We start from the raw sequence: 22,737 nt of genomic DNA on the forward strand, positions 1-22,737 counted from the left end.
AATTCCTTCAAGACCATCCTTCAAATCTATGTCTTTGCTTAAGATTTTGGTCATCTTCCCTCATATCTCTGAAGATGCTCAGTGTAAAATGTTGCTTTACAACATTCCCGTCAAGTGCCTTTGGATCTGTTATTGCATTAAAGGTGCTTTATAAACACAAGTGATTGCATTAACCAATTAATACTACAGGAAATTAATCCATCACAAGAGGAATCACAATGTCAAACTCAATGGTATAAAATAAGATATCCTTCGGTAGAAAAGATAAAACGTGCTTTACCAAATGTATATTCGCTACTGGAAAGACAGGGGTTTTTTGTGACACACTCTATCCTTTGCAACCAATGATGTCACTGACAACTGTCAGATCATTGCTCAGTGATATTGAAGAAACCTAAAAATTATTTCTCGATACTAAGTTGTAAATCTGGTTTGGCTGCAGTCTTAGACTTGTCTATTCCCAGATAAAGTAGAACCAAAGCTGTTGCCACCAGCAACTAATGAATGAAAAGATATTGCTGCTAATATCCATCATCAACTTTTTTAAAAACTGGTAAGTTCCTACTGAATCAAGACTCAAACACACGCTCAAACTTGATCAATTATCTAATGACCAACTCATCAGAGGGGAGGGGTCAGCTAGACTTAGTTGGCTCCCCAAGCAGCTTGTCTGGCAGTGGGAACAAATTGGCCCACCGTGGCAGACTTGATCAAGCAAGACAGTCCACAATATTTTCAATGATTAGGTAATCAAGACAACACATTGATGGAAGGAGGAAAGATAGAGCCATCACTGGGAACTAGCATTCTTATGCATTTCAGCTCCAGACAATGTTTGAGCATGTGTCTGGGTGAACCTAGCTGGTAAAGCAATGGGAAACTCATCACATCACTATGGTGGCAAGATCTGCAGATTGAACCAACTCAGAGCAAATGGTTGTTTTCTGCATGCCCAAGCCTACTGGTCAGAAACCTGATAACTCATACTATCTCTGGGATTATATTTAAAGAGGAGGATTTATCTCTGGCAAGGCATATTTATTGTTACCTCTCCATTAGGGCTTCTAACCACAGACTGGGTGACCACTGTGCAGATATGTTAGCTCAGTCTGGAAGCATGACCCCAACCTTCTGTTTGCCATTTTAACTCAGCACCCAGTTCTCATGATCACATGTCCATCCTCGGCCTACTGCAATGCTCCAGCGAAGCCCAAAGCAAGTTGGAGGAACAGCATCTCATCTTCCAGATGGGCACGTTACAACCCTCAGGACTCAATATTGTGTTTAACAACTTTCTCCTCCAACTTAAATCCTTTTTAAAAAATAAATCTCATACATTTATTATCTCAATGTTCATGTTCCCCATACCAGCCCATCTGTCTTTTGTTCTTAACGTTGCTACAGCTTGTTGCAATCTCTCACAGCTACAGTTTAATATCGAACACATTTCTCCCACTCTTTAGTTCTGATGAAGAGCCAAAGAGACTCAAAATGTTAACTCTGTTTTCTCTGCTTACAGATACTGTTTGACCTGCTGAGTTTTTCCAGCATCCTCTGTTCTTGCAGTGTTGACTGTGGGCTAACTGGGTCTTTCCAACACAAATAACCAGTTAAGTTTGGAAAACTGCTATTTAAGTCCATGTTTGGGGCAGGGGTGGCACCCCACTGACTCTGGCTCTTGGGAGGGATTGTGCAATGTCAGGACTTTTCCATACAAGTGGTCAGTTGAGTGCTGTGACTGGGAAGGTTGATGGAAAATAAATGAGTAATTAGAATTAGTAAGGTGTTGCATTTTGCTATCATGCTGGTCAAATCAAGTTACTTTCATATACATACATCGTACGCGCCAGCCTTGATCTGCTGATAGAGCTTGTGTTGGTCTTCATCCCAGAAAGGTGGGTAGCCAACGAGCAAGATGTAGAGAATAACTCCTACAAAAAAAAATAAGAGCACAAACAAGCAAATGCATTTCAATCGATAAGAAGCTCCGAATTTTTCATACAAAGTTTAAACCAAAGGTGAATATTTAAGCCAGAGACATTCACAGCCCCATTAGATGTACATCTGGAAATGACAATCTCATTAGGAGTGCTCACCACACACTCTTTGTGGAGACAAAGTCCTGTCTTCACACTGAGGATACACTTCATCGTGTTGTGAAGCACGGCATGATCTTCAAACAGATCCAACAACTCAAGACTGAACAACCATGCAGCGCTGTGGGTCATCATCAGCAGTGGCAGCAGAACTGTACTCAACCACAATCTGTAACCTCATGGCCAAGCATATTCCCCCACTCTACGATTACCACCAAGCCAGGTGATCAACCCTGGTTCAATGACGAGTGCAGGAGGGCACGCCAGGAGCCGCACCAGGCACACCTAAAAATGAGGTGTCAACACGGTGAAGTTACAATGCAGGACTACATAGAAACGAGAAGTAGAAGGCCATTCGGCCCTTCAAGCCTGCTCCACCATTCATTTTGGCCATGGCTGATCATCAAATTCAATATCCTCATCCCCCCTTCCTCACATAACCTTTGTTCCCTTTAGCCTCAAGAGCTATGTCGAATTTCTTTATGAAATCAGACAACACTTTGGCCTCAACTACATTCTGTGGTAGTGAATTCCACATTCACCATCCTCTGGGGTGAAGAAATTTCTCCTCACCTCTGTCCAAAAAGTGTATCCCTTATCCTAAAACTATGACCCCTAGTTTTTGACTCCCCGACCATTGGGAACATTCTTTCTGAATCTACCCTGTCCCCAACCCTGTTAGAATTTGTTGTGGGTTTAATCTCAGTTGTTTGGGTTTAATCTCAGTTGTTTGGGTTTAATCTCAGTTGTTGTGGGTTTAATCTCAGTTGTTTGGATTTAATCTCAGTTGTTTGGGTTTAAACCCAGTTGTTGTGGGTTTAATCTCAGTTGTTTGGATTTAATCTCAGTTGTTTGGGTTTACTCTCCGTTATTTGGGTTTAATCTCAGTGGTTTGGGTTTAATATCAGTTGTTTGGATTTAATCTCAGTTGTTGTGGGTTTAATCTCAGTTGTTTGGATTTAATCTCAGTTGTTGTGGGTTTAATCTCAGTTGTTTGGATTTAATCTCAGTTGTTGTGGGTTTAATCTCAGTTGTTTGGATTTAATCTCAGTTGTTTGGGTTTACTCTCCGTTATTTGGGTTTAATCTCAGTGGTTTGGGTTTAATATCAGTTGTTTGGATTTAATATCAGTTGTTGTGGGTTTAATCTCAGTTGTTTGGATTTAATCTCAGTTGTTGTGGGTTTAATCTCAGTTGTTGTGGGTTTAATCTCAGTTGTTGTGGGTTTAATCTCAGTTGTTTGGATTTAATCTCAGTGGTTTGGATTTAATCTCAGTGGTTTGGATTTAATCTCAGTTGTTTGGATTTAATCTCAGTTGTTTGGATTTAATCTCAGTTGTTTGGATTTAATCTCAGTTGTTTGGATTTAATCTCAGTTGTTTGGATTTAATCTCAGTTGTTTGGATTTAATCTCAGTTGTTTGGATTTAATCTCAGTTGTTTGGATTTAATCTCAGTTGTTTGGATTTAATCTCAGTTGTTTGGATTTAATCTCAGTTGTTTGGATTTAATCTCAGTTGTTTGGGATTAATCTCAGTTGTTTGGGTTTAATCTCAGTTGTTTGGGTTTAATATCAGTTGTTTGGGTTTAATCTCAGTTGTTTGGGTTTAATATCAGTTGTTTGGATTTAATCTCAGTTGTTTGGGTTTAATATCAGTTGTTTGGGTTTAATATCAGTTGTTCTGGGTTTAATCTCAGTTGTTTGGGTTTAATATCAGTTGTTTAGGTTTAATCTCAGTTGTTTTGGGTTTAATCTCAGTTGTTTGGGTTTAATATCAGTTGTTCTGGGTTTAATCTCAGTTGTTCTGGGTTTAATATCAGTTGTTTGGGTTTAATCTCAGTTGTTTGGGTTTAATCTCAGTTGTTTGGGTTTAATATCAGTTGTTAATATCAGGGATTTGTTCCCAGGAGCAGGCTGAGGGTAAGAGAGTGGGTTTTCTGACTTTAATTAATTATTTATTTTTTCAGTTAATTTTGGGTTTAAAATCGGAGGTTTTTTTCAAAACCGGAAGTCGGGCCAGGAGATGCCTGGGGAAGTTTTTGGAGGGTTTAAAAGCGCACCAAAGTATACAGCGGGCAGCATCGTAGCGGGCAGCAGAGTGAGTGGGAAGTTGAGTGAGCTGTCAGGGCTTTGGCTCACAGGGCTTGGACGAGCAGGGGTGAGTTTTTGTTTCCTTACACTCTTATTAACTTTTCACTGTCTTACTTGACATAAAGTGTCCAGTATGAGTGTGAAACCAGTGTGTTGTTCCCAGTGTAGGATGTGGGAGGTCCTGGAGGCATCTGGCCTCCCGGACATCCACATCTGTGAGGGGTGTGTCGAGCTGCGGTTCCTGAGGGACTGTGTTAGGGAGCTGGAACTGCAGCTCGAGGATCTTAGGCTGATGAGGGAGAATGAGGAGGTGATAGACAAGAGCTATCATCAGGTGGTCACACCAGGGCAACGGGAGGAGGCCAAGTGGGTGATGGCCAGGAAGGGTAAGGCTAGGGTGGTTGAGAGCACCCCAGTGGATTTGCCTCTGCACAACAAGTACTCCTGCTTGAGTACTGCTGGGGGGGACAGCCCGCCTGGGGGAAGCAGCAGTGGCCGTGTCTCCGCAGTGGAGTCCAGCCCTGTAACTCAGAGGGCTAAGGAAAAGAGGAGGAAGGCGGTATTAATCGGGGACTCGATGGTGAAGGGGACAGACAGGCGTTTCTGCGGAGGTAGGCGGGATTCTCGCATGGTGGTCTGCCTCCCTGGGGCCGGGATCCAGGATGTCGCTAGTCGCGTCCCGGAAATCCTGAGGTGGGAGGGAGAGGAGCCTGAGGTAGCGGTACATATTGGTACCGCTGATGTGGGTAGGAAGGGAGAAGGGGTCATGAAAAGGGAGTACAGGGAATTAGGGAGACAGCTGAGAAAGAGGAAAGCAAAGGTAGTAATCTCAGGATTACTACCTGTACCACGGGAAGGTGAGGGCAGGAATGGAGTGAGGTGGAAGATGAATGTGTGGCTGAGGGACTGGTGCAGGGGGCAGGGATTCAGGTTCCTGGACCATTGGGACCTCTTTAGGGGCAGGGGTGATCTGTATACAAAAAACGGGTGGAACTTGAATCACACGGGGACCAATATCCTGGCCGGTAGGTTGGCTAAGGTTACTGGGGAGAATTTAAACTAGATAGGTTGGGGGGAGGGGAGCTAGAAGAGTTGACTAGGATCAAGGAACTAATTGATGGGGTGGAGGATGCAGGGGTAAGGGGAATTACAAAATTAATGGTAGAGGAGAGGGTGCAAGTGAATGAAGGCGGTAATTTAGATAAGGGAGTAGAGGGAGAGGGTGTTTGCGACTCATCAAAGCGGGTCCAGATAAAAGCTGGAATAAGGACACTTTGCCTGAATGCACGAAGCATTCGGAACAAGGTAAATGAGTTGATGGTGCAAATCAGCACGAGTGGGTACGATCTAGTGGCCATTACAGAAACGTGGCTGAAAGGTGACCAGGACTGGGAGATGAATATCCAGGGGTATCAGGCGTTTAGGAAGAATAGACAGGAAGGAAAAGGTGGTGGGGTCGCGCTATTAATAAGAGATAATATCAGGGTAGTACTGAGGGATGACATAGGCTCTGAGGAACAAAACGTGGAATCATTATGGGTAGAGATGAGGAATAGTAGAGGGAGAAAGACACTAGTAGGTGTGGTATATAGGCCCCCAAATAATAATGTTGAGGTAGGGAGGGCTATAAACAAGCAGATAAGGGATGCGTGTAAAAACGGAACGGCAATAATCATGGGGGACTTCAACATGCACATTGACTGGCAGACTCAAGTCGGTAAGGGTGGAATGGAGGAAGAGTTCTTAGAATGCTGTCGGGATAGTTTCCTTGAACAGCATGTTACGGAACCGACGAGGGAACGAGCTATTTTGGATCTGGTATTGTGTAACGAGGTAGGTAGAATTAAGGATCTTATTGTGAAGGACCCTCTTGGGTCTAGTGACCACAATATGGTCGAATTTCTGATTCAGATGGAAGAGGAGAAAGTTTGGTCCCAAACCAGTGTCCTCTGTTTGAACAGAGGGAAATATGATAGGATGAGGGATGAATTGGCTAAGGTAGACTGGGAGAGCAGGCTGGCAGGTAGGATAGCTGAGGAACAGTGGAGGATTTTTAAGGAGATCCTTTTCAGTTCTCAGCAAAAATATATTCCAGCAAAAAACAAGGATTGTAAGAAAAGGGAGAACCAGCCGTGGATAACGAAGGAAATAAAGGAGAGTATTAAAATAAAAACAGCTGCGTACAGAGTGGCCAAAAATAGTGGAGAAACAAGTGATTGGGAAAAATTTAAGAAACAACAAAGAGAGACTAAGAAAGCGATAAAGAAAGGAAGGATAGACTATGAAGCTAGGCTAGCAATTAATATAAAAAATGATAGTAAAAGTTTTTATAAATATATAAAAAGGAATAGAGTGGCTAGAGTGAATGTTGGACCCTTGGAGGACGAGAGGGGGGAGTTAATAGTGGGAAATGAGGATATGGCTGAGTCTTTAAATAAGTTTTTTGTGTCGGTCTTCACGGTGGAGGACACAAATAGTTTGCCAAATATTAACGATAGAGGGTTGGCAGCAGGAGAAATACTTAATACAATTAATGTTACCAGAGAGGCAGTGCTGGGTAGACTAATGGGACTGAAGGTGGATAAGTCCCCGGGTCCGGATGGAATGCATCCCAGGGTATTGAAAGAAATGTCAGAGGTAATAGTGGATGCGTTAGTGATTATTTATCAAAACTCGTTGCATTCTGGGGTAGTGCCGGTTGATTGGAAAACGGCTAATGTTACGCCGCTGTTTAAAAAAGGAAGGAGACAAAAGGCGGGTAACTATAGGCCGGTCAGCTTAACGTCTGTAGTAGGGAAAATGCTGGAATCCATTATTAAAGAGGAGATAGCAGGGCATCTGGATAGAAATGGTTCGATCAATCAGACGCAGCATGGATTCATGAGGGGAAAGTCGTGCTTGACGAACATGTTGGATTTTTATGAAGATGTGACTAGGGCGGTTGATGGAGGAGAACCGGTGGATGCGGTGTTTTTGGATTTCCAAAAGGCGTTTGATAAGGTGCCCCATAAAAGGCTACTGAAGAAGATTAGGGCACACGGAGTTGGGGGTAGTGTGTTAAAGTGGATTGGGGACTGGCTATCCGACAGGAAGCAAAGAGTCGGAATAAATGGGTGTTTTTCCGGTTGGAGGAAGGTAACTAGTGGCGTGCCGCAGGGATCGGTACTCGGGCCGCAACTATTTACCATTTATATAGATGATCTGGAGGAGGGGACGGAGTGTAGGGTAACGAAGTTTGCAGACGACACAAAGATAAGTGGAAAAGTGAATCGTGTGGAGGACGGAGAAGATCTGCAGAGAGATTTGGACAGGCTGAGTGAGTGGGCGAGGATATGGCAAATGGAGTATAACGTTGAGAAATGCGAGGTTATACACTTTGGAGGAAATAATAACAAATGGGATTACTATCTCAATGGAAACAAATTAAAACATGCTACCGTGCAAAGGGACCTGGGGGTCCTTGTGCATGAGACGCAAAAGCCCAGTCTGCAGGTACAACAGGTGATCAAGAAGGCAAATGGGATGTTGGCCTATATTGCGAAGGGGATAGAATATAAAAGCAGGGATGTCTTGATGCACCTGTACAGGGCATTGGTGAGGCCGCAGCTGGAATACTGTGTGCAGTATTGGTCCCCTTATATGAGGAAGGATATATTGGCATTGGAGGGAGTGCAGAGAAGGTTCACCAGGTTGATACCGGAGATGAGGGGTTTGGATTATGAGGAGAGGCTGAGGAGATTGGGTTTGTACTCGTTGGAGTTTAGAAGGATGAGGGGGGATCTTATGGAGACTTATAAGATAATGCGGGGGCTGGATAGGGTGGAGGCGGAGAGATTCTTTCCACTTAGTAAGGAAGTTAAAACTAGAGGACACAGCCTCAAAATAAAGGGGGGTCGGTTTAAGACAGAGTTGAGGAGGAACTTCTTCTCCCAGAGGGTGGTGAATCTCTGGAATTCTCTGCCCACTGAGGTGGTGGAGGCTACCTCGCTGAATATGTTTAAAGCGCGGATGGATGGATTCCTGATCGGTAAGGGAATTAAGGGTTATGGGGATCAGGCGGGTAAGTGGTACTGATCCACGTCAGATCAGCCATGATCTTATTGAATGGCGGGGCAGGCTCGAGGGGCTAGATGGCCTACTCCTGCTCCTATTTCTTATGTTCTTATGTTCTTAATTTTATAAGATTCTAAGAGATTCCCTCTCACTCTTCTAAACTCCAGTGAATATAATCCTAACCGATTTAGTCTCACCTCATATGACAGACCTGCCATCCCAGGAATCAGCCTGGTAAACCTTCGCTGTACTCCCTTTATAGCAAGGACATCCTTCCTCAGATAAAGATACCAAAACTGCACACAATACTCCAGGTGTGGCCTCACCAACACCATATACAATTGCAGCAAAACATCCCTATCCTCAAACCATTTGCCTTCTTCACTGCCTGCTATGCCTGCACGCTTACTTTCAGTGACTGATGCACAAGGACTCCAAGGTCTCATTGAGTATCCGCCTCTCTCAATTTACACCCATTTAAGTCATAATCTGTCTTCCTATTATTGCTACTGAAGTGGATAACCTCACATTTATCCACATTATACTGCATCTACAATGCACATGCCCACACACTCAGACTGTCCAAATCACGCTGAAGCATCTCTACATCCTCCTCACAGCTCACCCTCCCACCCAATTTTGTATCATTTGCACATCTGGAGATAATGCATTCAATTCCCTCTTCCAAATCATTAATATATAGTGTGAACAATTGGGGTCTTAGCACAGATCCCTGCAGAACCCTACTCGTCACTGACTGCCAATCAGAAAATGACTCATTTATGCCAACTCTTTGCTTCCTATCTGCGAACCAGTTTTCTATCCATCTCAAGACATTACCTGCAATCCCATGTGCTTTAACTTTACATAATAGTCTGTTATGTGAGACCTTGTGGAAAGCCTTCTGAAAGTCTAAATAAACCACATCCACTGGTTCTCCTCGGTCAAGTCTGCTAGTCACATCCTCAAAAAAGTCTAATAGATACATCAAGCATGATTTCCCTTTTGTAAATCCATGCTGACTTTGTCTGATTGTACCACTGCCTTCCAAATGCCAAGTTATGAACTCCTCGATAATAGACTCCAGCAACTTCCCCAGTACCGATGTTAAGCCACATAGTTCCCTGTTTTCTCTCAACCTCCCTTTTTGAATAGCAGGATTACACTAGCTACCCTCCAATCTGAAGGAACTATTCCAGAGTCCAAAGAATTTTGGAAAATAACCACCAATGAATCTACTATTTCCAGGGCCAGTTCCTTCAGTACTCTGGGATGAAGATTATCAGGAGCTGGCGATTTCTCCACCTTCAATCCCATCAATTTCCACAAAACCATTTCTCTACTAATGCTGATTTCCTTCAGCTCTTCACTAAAACATGTTTCTCTCAGCACTTGTGGTACATTATTCATGTCTTCCTTTGTGAAGACTGAAGCAAAGTACAAATTTAATTCCTCAACCATTTCTTTATTCCCCGTTATGAATCCTCCCGTTACTGACTGCAAGGGGCCTACGTTCATTTTTGTCAATCTTTTTCTCTTTACATATCTATAGAAACTTTTACAGTCAGTTATGTTCCCCGCTAGCTTACTTTCATAACTCCATTTTTCCCTTCTTAATCAATCCCTTGGTCCTCCTTTGCTGAATTTTAAACTGCTCCCAATCCTCAGGCCTATTGCTTTTTCTTGCCAATTTGTATGCTTCTTTCTTGAATCTGATACCATCTCTAATTTCCCTTGTAAGCCATGGTTTGGGAACAATTCCCTTGCGTCACACAGGAATAAACAACTTCTGGAGTTCACTTATTCATTCTTTAAATGCCTGCCATTATCTGCCCACTGTCTTTCCTTTCAGTAATGACTTGCGTGCCAAAGAGCATAGCGGCAAGTAGAAGACACAGTGATTCTACAACCAATGAATCAAGTCTAAGCAGTGTAGCCCTGCCACATCTAGCCATGGAAGGTGGTGGGCAATTAAACAATTCACTGGAGGAAGAGGATCCATAAATATTCCCATCCTCAATTATGGAGATGCCCAGCACATCAATGTTCAGATAGAAGTACCGAATAGCGGATCCAGATTAACCTCCTCTGCATGATCCCCAGTATCACAGATGCCAGTCTTCAGCCAATTTGATTCACTCCATGTGATATCAAGAAATGGCTCAAAGCATTGGACAATACAAAGTCTCTGGCCCTGACAATATACTGAGCCAGCAATTGTACTGAACACTTGTATTCCAGAATTCGCTGTGCTCCGAGATAAGCTGTTCCAGCACAGTTACAACATTTGATGTCTACCCAGCAATATGGAAAACTGCCCTGCACACAAAAAGCAGGACAAATCCTAACTGACCAATTACAGTCTACTCTCAAGCATCAGTATACAGATGGAAGGGGTCATCAACAGTGCCATCAAGCGGCACTTGCTTAGCAATAACCTGCTCACCAATGCTAATTTTGGGTTCTGCCAGTGTCACTCAGCTCCTGATCTCATTACTGCTTTGGTTCAAACATGGACAAACAAACTGAAGCCAGAGGTGATGTGAGAGTGGCTGTCCCTTGACATCAAAGCAGCATTTGACTGAGTATGGCATCAAGGAGCCCTAACAAAACTGAGTGAATGGGAATCAGGTGGAAACCCTCTGCTGGCTGGAATCATACCAGGCACAAAGGAACTTGATTGTGGTTATTCAATCATCTCACTTCCAAGACAACACTACACTAGTTTGTCACATTAGTGCCCCAGGCCTAACCATCTTCAGCTGCTTTAACAATGACCTGCCTTCCATTCTAAGGCCAGAAGTGGGGATGTTCGCTGTTCATTACACAGTGTTTGGCACCATTTGTAACTCATCAGGTACTGAAGCAGTCCATGCCTAAATGCAGCAAGACCTGAACAATAGCCAGGCTTGGGCTGACAAATGGTAAGTAACACACAAATGTCAAGCAATAATCATCTCCAACAAGGGAGAATCTAACCATTGTCCCTTGACGTTTGATGTCATTACCATTGCTGAATCCTCCACCATCAACATCCCTGGGGGCTACCATTGACCAGAAATTGAACTGGACCAGCCATTTAAATACTGTGGCTACAGGACAAGATCAGAGTCGAGGAATCACGTGGTGAGTAAGTAACTCACCACCCAACTCCCCTGAATCTGCCGCCATATATACAAGGTACAACTCAGGAGTTGTGCCTTGGAATACTCTTCACTTGCATGGATGAATGTAGCTCCAAAAACACTCAAAAAGCTTAACACCATCCAGCCAAAGCAGCCCACTTGATTGGCTCCCCTTCCACAAAATCTTCACTCCCTCCACCACTGACAAATAGTGACAACAATGTATACCATCTACAAGATGCACTGCAGGAACTTATGAAAGCTCCTTAGACAGAACCTTCCAAACCCATGACTGCTCGCATCTAGAAGGACAAGGGGGGCAGACAATGGGAACATCACCATCTCAAAGTTCCCCTCCAAGCCACTCAGCATCTTGACTTGGAAATAAACCGCCATTCCCCCACTGTTGCTGGATCAAAATCCTGGAAATCTCTCCCAAACAGCGCTGTGAGTGTACTTACACCACATGGACTTCAACAGTTCAAGGCCACCTGCTCAAGGGCAATCAGGGATGGGCAATAAATACTGGCCTGACCAGTGACGTCCACATCCCAGAAATGAATTTTTAAAAAATTCTAAAACCTAAATGTTATAAAGACTCATTTGGATTTTGTCCTTGCCTTCCGAACTGTCACAATTAGACAGAAATATTCCATTGAGTTGCTGATTTTCTGGATGGAGCATGGGTTTTGGGATCTAATGCACATTTACATTTTGTTACAAGTACAACTGGTTGTGTTCTGTATTCCCTGAACTGGTGTTAACCCCACTATCATTCTGCATTGGAACTTTATTGGACCTCAGTACTGAAGTGGAATGACTCATGGGCAGAATATTGGGAGGAACAGTTTCTTACCAAGTGTTTCCCATCAATTAAGCTCTGGGGGCAGAGATGGTACATGGATCATGCTTCTATTGTTGAGGACTGTAGTGTGCAGACACAATGGCGATTCTGCAGCCCCCCTCCGCACCCCCACCCCCCTCACCCCACAGAATTAATAGATTGACTCAGTTTGAGAGGGGTATCATGACAGAAAAATAAACACCAGAGGAATTGTTTCCTTTAAGGGTTAATGGTGACAGATAATCTCCTTCGACTACAATGGCAGAAAGTCTGTTTCTGGGAACCTTACTCCATTTTGAGTCTGAGAAGGGTCTTACCTTTGGCAGATATCCTCCCATTAATATCTGTGGCATTAACTGGGACTGTACTCAAAAAACACCCTTGATATTTTCCTATTCATTTGAGGGAAGAGTCTTTTTGTCTGTTCCCAATACCTCTCCCATTAGCAGCTTGGTTGGATCAGCACTCATCTCAAGTGAGCAGCTGGCAAGGCTAACCTTTCACCCTACTCCTCCTGGTGCATAATACTATTTTCTGAAGAGTCATATAGGACTCGAAACATTAACATAGTTTCTCGCTCCACATATGCTCAGTTTTTCCAGCACTTTTTAATTTGTATTTTAGACTTCCAGCATCTGCAGTGATTTTGCTTTTATGTCTTGTACTCACCACATGCCCAAATATCCACAGGCTTTCCATAGGCTTCTTTTCGAAGTACTTCGGGAGAGAGGTAGCCAGGTGTGCCTGCAAAACCTGCAGATGATAAGAAAGCTTGTCAAGTATTTTGATTTAGGTTTCTCTCCAGTACTTATATACCAATATCTAATACATCTTCACAAATGCATCTTGCAGAAAGAACTGCACTTACACTGTGCTGCATTTAAGTGTCAGGGACATTTGTCTCTCTAGAAATTTAAGGGTAGGCAGTGGTTTTGTCACTGAACTCGTTATCCAGAGACCTGGGGATCTGAGTTCAAATCCCACCATGACATGTCGTGAAATGTGAATTCAATAAAAAATAATCTGGAATTAAAAGTCTAATGATGACCATGAAACCACTGTTGATTGTCATTAAAAGCTCATCAGGTTCACTCATGTCTTTTAGGGAAGGAAATCTGCCATCCTTACCTGGTCTGGCCTACATGTGACTCCAGATCCACAGCAATTAGAGGTGGGCAATAAATGGTGGCCCAGCTAGCAACGCTCACGTCCCATGAAATAACAACATTAAAAGAAAGAGATGTACAGAGAGATGTCCTTTTCTCTGGTACATCTCTCTGTGAAACCTAATCAGTGATGGTTTAACCCAACATCTTTCTTACTGGGTCAAGACATTATTATTTAAAATTAATTTTCTGACTGCAAAAAAAAATCACAACTCAGTTAAGTAGCCTGATGTTGAAATCTATGCAAATGAAAATTTGTTCAACAAAATATTTCTCCTATTCCTTTCTATTCTCACTGTTGAAGTCAACTGCACAAGGAGGGGTGCAATATGCCAGGCCTGCTGCAATTGATGTTACTGTTCACCAGGGTTCCTGTCGCATTAGATTTCTGACAGTCAAGGTTAGATAATATCAATGTCTGCGTAGCTTTGTTAATATTCTCTGTGAATCTGCCTGACCTCAGGGAGGATGGGATGGTGCCTGATCTAATCTTTACAGCTTTGTCCATTGTGGCCTTGCCTTGCAGTTGAGGCTGGCTGATGCAGCATCTTTGAGTTTGGGCTGTTGAACATTTTGAGCTCCTCAAAGCAAGTGAAATCACTTTCAAATGAATCCTTTATCTTTTCCAACTGAAAAATCCGAGGCCTGCGATGACCAAACTGAGCAGGAAGAATCAAAGAGAAAACCAAGTGAGTGAACAATTAATGATTAACTGGGGCCAGTCTTGTGTTTTTAAAAGCCCTGAATTTGCAGGGAGAAGGTTGAAGGAGATGTGCTGCAAAGGAAAACGGTTGGTCTTGATTTTGAACCACTATAATTCATCAATGCTCTCTCAATTTATCTATTGAGCCACTAGATAAAAGCAAAGTTGGTTGAATAGATTAACTGATGGGACTGGGAGTAATTTTAACCTAACTCAGTGTGACATGACCAGGTCATTCACTATAAGCTATTAGTTGTGTCTCAGTCGGAGCACTTTCGACTGTCAGAAGTCATTTGGTCAAGCTCCAGTATTGTCAGAGATGCCATCTTTCAAACAAGATGTCAAGCCAAATCCACCTATGCAGCATTTTTAATGCAGTAGCACCTTCTGAAGCAGTTCGCAGAAGTGAGAGTAACCAGATAACAGTTGATAAATTGGTTGCAGTGATTGTGAGGAAGCCTTTGAAGGTAGGGAGAAAGATAACAGAACTAAAGGTGTTTAGGTAGAGTGCTCCCAAAAAGGAGGATGACGGCTCTTCTACTGAAGATAGGAGAACTTGAAGAACAACAGAGTGCAGAAAGAATCCAGGTGGCAGGCTGAAGGAGATGGCAGGATTGAGACTATAAAGTGAAAAGGGCAAGGATTTTGAAATCTAAATGAGAATGATATGTGATGAGTCAAGGATAGTGGCAGAGAGCTGGAGCAGGGCAAAGTCAGCATCTATGTGAAGGGTGAATTCTGACCTTGCACACCGAAATACAATGATGTTGAAGAATGACAGGTGTATGCTAATGTGCAAGGATTGTAGGAAATCTGATTTCGCTGGGGTAGGCAGGTGTGAATTCTTCAGGTCACTGCAACAGTAGGTGAGAAAGATGGGATAGGTGGACTGATGCTGCACAATAGAAAGATCAAGAGAGGTTTGCTATCTATAGCCAGTTTATCGCTAAAAATAGTGTGCGTTATTTGGCCTCAGATGTAAACCTGATGAAACACAGGCACCATATTAAAGCCATGTCATGCATTAAAGTCAAGGAATAGATTTGGCAGTAATACAGCAACTTCAATCTTGATGAAGCTTAGAATGTCAAAGAGAGTTCACAGATCGCACAAAAATAACATTTTTGAAAGGCATGACGAGAAAGACTTTGATTTTCTGAAAAGTTCAATCACAATCCTAAACCACATCAGCAAAAACCATGTGGATACTTGATGCACAAATGGAAAATTATAAACTCTTTAGTGTGTGATTTCAGTCACCCAGAACATATCTCGTGAATGACATTTTGCAGCTTTTCAAGTTGAAGTCAAGTTAGATAACCAAGACACAACACTGCGTAGTTAGGTGGATTGCCTTGAATCCGGAGGCAAATTTTTATCCATTTCTTCACTATATGGTGAACAACCTGATCTGGGTGACCACAGTTGCACATTGGGCTGAACTTGAAATGCAGTTTGTGGAGAAGGTATGATGTTCATGCACAGACAGTGCAGTTTCTGTTGAATGAAGACCACTGTTTGCATGGGAGGTTGAACGCTGGAGGCGCGTCAGATCACTTTGATGATGATATTGGTGTTATCCCAGAAGCTGTACCATTCGTCCTTTTTGTTAAAACCTGCACTGTTCAAAGAATTTGCAGAGCTCCAGAAAGGTTTGCATGATTATTGTCACATATTCAGTAGGTTAAGTTCTGCAATTGGTAGTTCTAGATTGGCTTCGATTTGGTCAACCTCTTCCAGTGTTCAACCTCTTCCAGTGTTTTTGCCTTTTGGCACATGTCTGGGCTATCACTCAGGACTAGGAACCTAACCTGGAAGTGATTTCAGTGCAGTGAGAGATGACAACTTTCACATGGTCCATCCTGTTCTCTTCCAACATATGTAACTCCATTCACAAATACGAAGGATACATAACAGCATTGCACTCCACTACTCCTGGCACACTTATCTGACTAAACCACTGGAATGTAAATTTGTAACTTTTACTCTTCATCTACATCAACTAAATCTTCAAACGAGTACCAAACAATTTGTACTATTCACCAAAGCAAGCACTTAATAATAGCTTCGTTGATTTGCTAAGTACCTAAATTCTAACTACTTATATTTCAGGCAAAGCATCTAAGTAAAACTGAATAAATGAATTTAATTTAGTTTTGAAATGGAGTTTTACCTTCCTTCCCTATTCCACAGCCACCTTGCTCAGAGTCAGGAGGTGTATGGGAGGAGCCTGGGCTGCTTAATTCACTTTCTTCCTCAAGAGGAAAATTCACCATAATATCCATCAAAACTAGGAGCCTGCTGAGAGGACAAACTGCAGATGCAGCTGGAAAGTGGCTACTTGGACCTCCAGCAACAGGCCACCCATTCAAAATGGAAGGCTGAAAAACTGCTTCAACAACTGCAGAAAACCTCTGCACACAGAAACTAAGCAAAACAAGTGGGACATGACCGACTAGACTGCTTTGTCAAAGGGCTACCATGTTTATTTTAATGGAATTTACATATATCCTCATTCTTAGTGTTACGAAAGAAATGGTCTCTTGTATTTATCACACAGCTAACGGATGCAGTAAAGTCCGACATTCCTGTCCATGAGTCCAGGTCAACTTGACTGGACTGACTTACATTGACTGAAAATGATGCTGCATTGTCAGAATTCATTTCCGTTATTAACAATAAAACACATTAACACAGAAGACCATCAGGCAGGATTTTCTGGTCGTGCCATTCCTGAAATTCCAGCCCAAGGTCAAATTTAGATGGTTCGTCAAATTGTCTGTCGTGTCCACAACAATTTCCTGGTGGGCAGGACCGGAAAATTTACCCTCGTGTTTTAAATAGAATTAAAAATCCTAACATATATAGGGTAGCCTGTCCAGATGATATCCGCCTGACACTTCTTGGGGAGTTGAAGTTTATTTATTTGTGTCACAAGTTGGCATACATGAACACTGCAATAAAGTTACTGTGAAAATCCCCTAGTCACCATAGTCCACGCCTGTGCTGGTACACTGAGGGAGAATTTAGTATGGACAATGCACCTAACCAGCACGTCTTTCGGACTGTGGGAGGAAACCGGAGCACCCGGAGGAAATCCACACAGACACAGGGAGAACTTGCAAACTCCGCACAGACAGTGACCCAAGCCAGGAATCGAACTTGGGTCCCTGGCACTGTGAGGCAGCAGTACTAACTACTGTACCACCATGCCGCCTGTGGCGGAGGCTATCCTCTGTGAGCCCTTTGCCCCCACCGAGCATCTGGAATTGTTCCCTTAAACTGGAAAGAAGCTAATGCACTCCCAATCTTTAAAACAACACGTATCCAGACAACGACAAATTCATCAGTTTGATGTCAGCAAAAGGGAAGAAGCTAGCAGGAATCCTTAGGAGATGCAGTGATTACTTAGACAGAGAATGACTTATTGAGGACACTAAACATAGCTTCAAACGAAGGTTCCAGCTTGGTAATTTAATTGTATTTTGAATAAGGTAGCATGATTCTAGATCGGGGAAAAATGGCAGATATTATCCGCAGAGACTTGCAAAAAGCTTTACACATGGCATAACAAGTTTCTCTGAAAGATAAACTTGGGTATTAGTGTCAATCTACCATACTTCAGAACTGACTGAAAGTGATGAGGCACAAAGTGCTGACAGGTGGATTGGCACCTGCTTGCAGGCAGATTTCCAGTGTTGTCCCAAAGGAATTATATTAGATCCGTTGAAATTTGCTGTTATTAATAATCTACATGTCGGTGTTGGGAAAAACTGTGATGCATATGGTGTCGTAATTGCAAACGACTGCCTGGATGGACTGGTGGATCATTCTTTGTATGTCATTCTTTGAACGTAGCAAGCTCAGTCTAACTTGCAGTAAGAATGACAAATGTTTATATTGCAGCTTTCAAATTCTCAGGATATCTCAAAGTGCTTTGGAGTCAACAAAATACTTTTGAAATGTAAGTGATTTTCTGGATTGGGACTTGAAGTCATGACCTCTGACTAGAAACAAGAAAGTGCTGCCACTGAGCCCAGGCTGACATATCATCCAAGACAAGTGTCAGTCATGAGATGGGAATGCAGCAATGTAATGAGGAGGATCGCCAGTCATGATGGAAGCCAATAGGCAATATTGCTGATGATTCAACAGGTGATGTGGAGCTATTGGGGCTACTGACTGAGCAGCCAGCAGAGTACATAATTATTTGGCAAGTAAAAATTGGCAAGGTACATTGAAATTGGAATTTATGGGCATTGTCAGAAAATCCCATGGCACGATTTAAGAGAGTTCTCTTTCAAGAGGAATAGCAAGATAAGTTGAAACTAATAGAAAAATCGGCACATAACATGGATGGAATGAGAGCTGACTTCATTGCATATGCCAGAGAGTGGTGACAAAGTGGAAAACAATTGTCAATAACTGGATCACCTCTAAGCGGGTCTGTTGATATATTGGCTATTTAACCAGGACTCACTAACACTTTGGACAAGGTACATGTTCAACACCTCCCAAGGAAATTCAGTCATTTTGACCCATTTTTCTTTTAGCAGCCCAACTTGGCCCTCCATTTTCAAGCTTAACAACAATAAAACAGTTTCCATTTTAACTCGTTGTTACACAACTTCATGATACAAAATAAAAGACTGATTGAGGATGAAAATGATCCTTTTAGCCCCAGGACTTCTGTCTATATCTGATAATAAATACAAGTGATATTTGGAAAGATCACAGTAAAAGAGACAAAAATGCCAAGTGGGTAGAAAATGTCCATAAAAGGACATGCCTTACTCACCAAACCATGCCTGCTGTTCCCCTTGAACTTCAATGGCCAAACCGAAGTCTGCTAGCTTCACTGCGGCACCTTTGCATTTACTGGCTAGGAGTAAGTTTTCAGGCTTCGGGTGTGGTTTTAGATGGAAGGAAAATCGCCATTGTTATGCAATAGAATTCTTAAAACAGGAGCAATCTCTTGATCAAGAGCTTTAAAACCTTCATTTATTTGCCCAGAGCATTAATGCATGAAGGGATATCCTCACACACCAATGGTCTCCATTGTTCTGTCATGTAATTCAGACACCTTCCAACTTCTTAATCATTCAACTTTGTGTAGTCTGCACCATTCAATCGCTAAGAATCGGTGAGTAACTGTTTCTACTGATTAGTAAGTCGTAAGGGACATAACTTGAAAACAAGGAAATGCCTCTGCAGGCAAAAGATGGCCTAAATTTTGAACTCGCTTCAGCAAATGCAATTGATGCTTGGTTCAATTTGTATTTAAAGTCTGAGATTGTTAAGCGTTCTGTGTAGCAAAGGTACTGAGGGATATGGATCAAAGACGGGTTGATGGCATGAGGTCACAGATCAGCATTAATCTTCTTCAATGGTGGAACTGGCTTAAAGGGTTGAATGGTCTACCTTTGTTCCTACGTTCAATGTTCAGAAGGACATTAAGCTAGATAATAATCTGTTAACCCAGCCTGTCTCAGAAGTGAGAGAAAAATCAAGGGTAAATACACACCTATCATCCTAACCAGCAATATTCCAGAGTTGATTACTACTTTGTGTTGATCATGGCTGGTATAGCATTAGATACATTTCGAATGGCCTAAGCCCTGGACTCTGAGAAAGCAAAAATCATTCAGGGCGCTTATTCCTTATCATTTGTCTATGTGGATGGAGAGCCAGTCAGTTGATCAGAGGGGCTATGCTTGACTCTGGCACTCCAGCGTTATAGGTCTTGCCAGCATTGGATAAGAAAATGGAATGTGACCACTGTTTGGAAAACTAGGTTCTGGCCAAGCATCAATTATTTTTGGACAAAAGCGAAGAGACATTGGAGACACGTATACATTCACTCATAATTTTCTTTTTAATTACTTTGTTAATAGATCAAAAGGATTAAACACAGCCAAATAACTGATGGCACAAAATTGCTTAATTTCACAAGTAGCAGTGCTAGGTCGTGAGCTGCTTAAAATACTTGGAGCATGAGATTGTTCCCAGGCCTACAGAAAGTTGCTGAGTTCAAGCTCAGGACTTACTCACAGTACAAGCATAAATTGGAAGGAGTCACCTTGTAATCCTCTGGCAGTGTCTGCAGTCCTTGTTGTCCGGGCGTGTGTGTGCTTGGGGTCGGAGAGTGAGGTCTGGGGGGAGGCATTAATGCTGTGCAATTTGGGGTGGAATGGAGGTAGTCAAGCCATGGATCTTCCAGGAAGGGCCAGGTTCAAAACCCATGTTAACCTCAGGGGAAGAGTGGGTCATCTAGCATACCTGGGGGAGGGAATGGGAATACAAAGCTACCAATTTAACAGCAGGGAAGTTCAGGCCTTTGAGCAAAGCCACCCCTGTGCTATCCAAGTGACATTATTACCCTCAGGGAAGATAGGATAGAATTAATTGATTCAGAATGCATGCCTCCTCCTCGCCGCCCAATATACATCAAAACCAAAGCCAAGATGATCAATTGGTAACAAAGTAATTATTTGGGACTGTGTAAAGTAACATATATCATGATCGAACTTGAGAGGTCACCAAATCCTGGGCCTGAATTCTTCAGTTTGTAGGCAGCAGCAGGCTCGAAAGCTGTCACCTTTTGAGGGATCCACGACTTAACCGTCAGGTGCATTGGCTTGGCACCATGATGAATTCATAAAGCATTGAGAAACTCCCAATATTTACACGTCACAAGATACCAAAAAGGCAAATTTAACACACACACACAAAAAAGCTTCCATCAACACTGTGTGAGTCTTTAACACACACAAATACATCGATTTACTTTTTAAAAGTCATATTGTTCTTCACTTTGTAAAATATTTATAACAATAAAAGATTGTTGATATAAATGTGCATAATCTCGCAATTAGAAGCACACATTCTGAACTAAAGCAGCCATGCTATTTCCAGCACATCCCATTGGCAGAATCTCCCAGCCAAAAGACACATGCAAGCAGGGGCAAGGCCACCAAAGCCTCAAGCCTTGTTAGAGAGAACTGATAATTTTAACACGGATTACATCCCTCTTGAGACCCTTTCACCCTCCCCACCCACCAACAGAAAACATGGCCATGATACAGCACAGTGCAGGAGTCAATGTGCAGCACAGTTCTCAGTCCATGTTCACATGACCAGTGTCCCAAATCTATCACTGGTGCTTCTAAACCCTCCACCTCTGAATTCACTGGAGTTATTGCTCCATTATTTTGCACGTTTCCATATGGTGGTTTGGATGTCTGAATGAGAACACTCAACACATCAACTGTACAAGGCTAATCTGCAATCAACCACAAGGCCAAAATTATATCCTGTTCCTGAAAAAAAGCCCGTCAGATTCACCCCCGCAACATCAGTCACATTTGTCACCCTATCAAGATAAAGAAAATTGAGCTGGTTTTTAAGGCAATGTCAAACCCCAAGAAAATCCATCTCAAACTCTGATCATGTAATAAAATTGACTGCATTAAATTATCAGTCTGACTGAATATGAAGACAAGGACAATTTAACTTTTCAACAAGTGGCTTTATGAGCTAAATTGTTTCAAGGCAATTTCTCACATCTTTAAGTCTCCCCCATGATGCTCCCCACAAAGAGAGGAATACAGTGCTCTGGCCACCCTCTTGGGAGGATTTCACTCTTGAGGACCAGGCTACTTCTGATACTGACTCACCCTCTTGTCTTTCAACTTGACCTGGTTGAGTTCAAAAACCCTTCAGGTTGTGTAGCACGAATCAAGACATTCTTAGTTTGTCACAGAGAATGACTGAAGATAAACCCAAGAGAGCTGGAGTTGGGGAACTTCCAGTCACCTCGTGATTTTGTTCAGCTTGAAAGTGCCTGGCAGCATGGTACTTTCCTGGTTACCCTGTCAACATTTTAAGCTAAGAAACAATTTTGTATTATCCATTCCAAATCCATCACAAACCCTTCATCCGATATCAAAGTTTCTATATGTTTAAAATACCAACTTTAGCGAAACTCAGATAAAATTAGGTGTTTTCATAGGGACCTGTGCCAGAGTTTTATTGTCGCATCTATTCCCTGTCAGCCCCTGCTGCCGCTCCCTTAGAATTCCCAAAAAGAATGATCTGGCAGAGAATTAGAAAGACAAGCCCCAAGTTCCTGGTCCGTGTTAAAATTACCAGTGCAATGGAGCTGCAAAGAAATTGAAAACAGTTTACCAGAATATGTAAAAGACACAACTTGCTAGGGTTACAATCTCCCCATCATTACTACAGAACAACTCACCTTAAGATCTCGATGGACAACACCCATTTGGTGGCAGTGCAGTACGGCCTCCAGGATCTGTTGAATGCAATGACTGCATGCAAACACCAGGGGGCGTGTTAGTTGCAGGTGAGTCTCACATGGCACAGACTGGCGCTCTCTCTCAAAAAAAACAAATCTCAGCAAAATGCCAGGCCAGGGCAAAGCAGGAGTAACCCAGAGCTGGCTCAATCCAGCAGGCAAACCGCAACAGAAACACCTTTCTCTTTAAACTGTTGCTCAATGGCTGAGCTGGGAAGGTGGGGTAAAATCAGCCGAATGTTGTCACTGGATCGCTTTAATTCTGAATTAAATGGACATCCCATGGAGGTAGTTTTCAACTGATGTGGGATTTGCTTCAAATGGTGATTTTCACCATGGTGAGGAA

General features: G+C 42.6%; 1 protein-coding gene across 50 annotated transcripts in view; it reads right to left on the bottom strand.

Annotated features, from left to right (window-relative positions):
* Nucleotides 1–22,737, bottom strand: part of LOC144510121 (calcium/calmodulin-dependent protein kinase type II subunit beta) — a 268,446-nt gene that overhangs the window by 84,920 nt on the left and 160,789 nt on the right. For 45 of the 50 annotated variants that reach the window (XM_078239439.1, XM_078239470.1, XM_078239471.1 and 42 more), the window contains exons 7-9: nucleotides 18,876–18,978; nucleotides 12,878–12,961; nucleotides 1,837–1,931 (exon numbers count right to left, since the gene is read on the bottom strand). In XM_078239439.1, coding sequence (XP_078095565.1) covers nucleotides 1,837–1,931; nucleotides 12,878–12,961; nucleotides 18,876–18,978 — 282 coding nt within the window. Of the gene's footprint in view, nucleotides 1–1,836; nucleotides 1,932–12,877; nucleotides 12,962–18,875; nucleotides 18,979–22,331; nucleotides 22,405–22,737 lie in introns of all 50 variants that reach the window. The other 5 variants (XM_078239437.1, XM_078239429.1, XM_078239423.1 and 2 more) reach the window with 1 other exon arrangement.

This window comes from Mustelus asterias, chromosome 22 (assembly GCF_964213995.1).
Source record: "Mustelus asterias chromosome 22, sMusAst1.hap1.1, whole genome shotgun sequence".
Classification (NCBI taxonomy): Eukaryota; Metazoa; Chordata; class Chondrichthyes; order Carcharhiniformes; family Triakidae; genus Mustelus; species Mustelus asterias.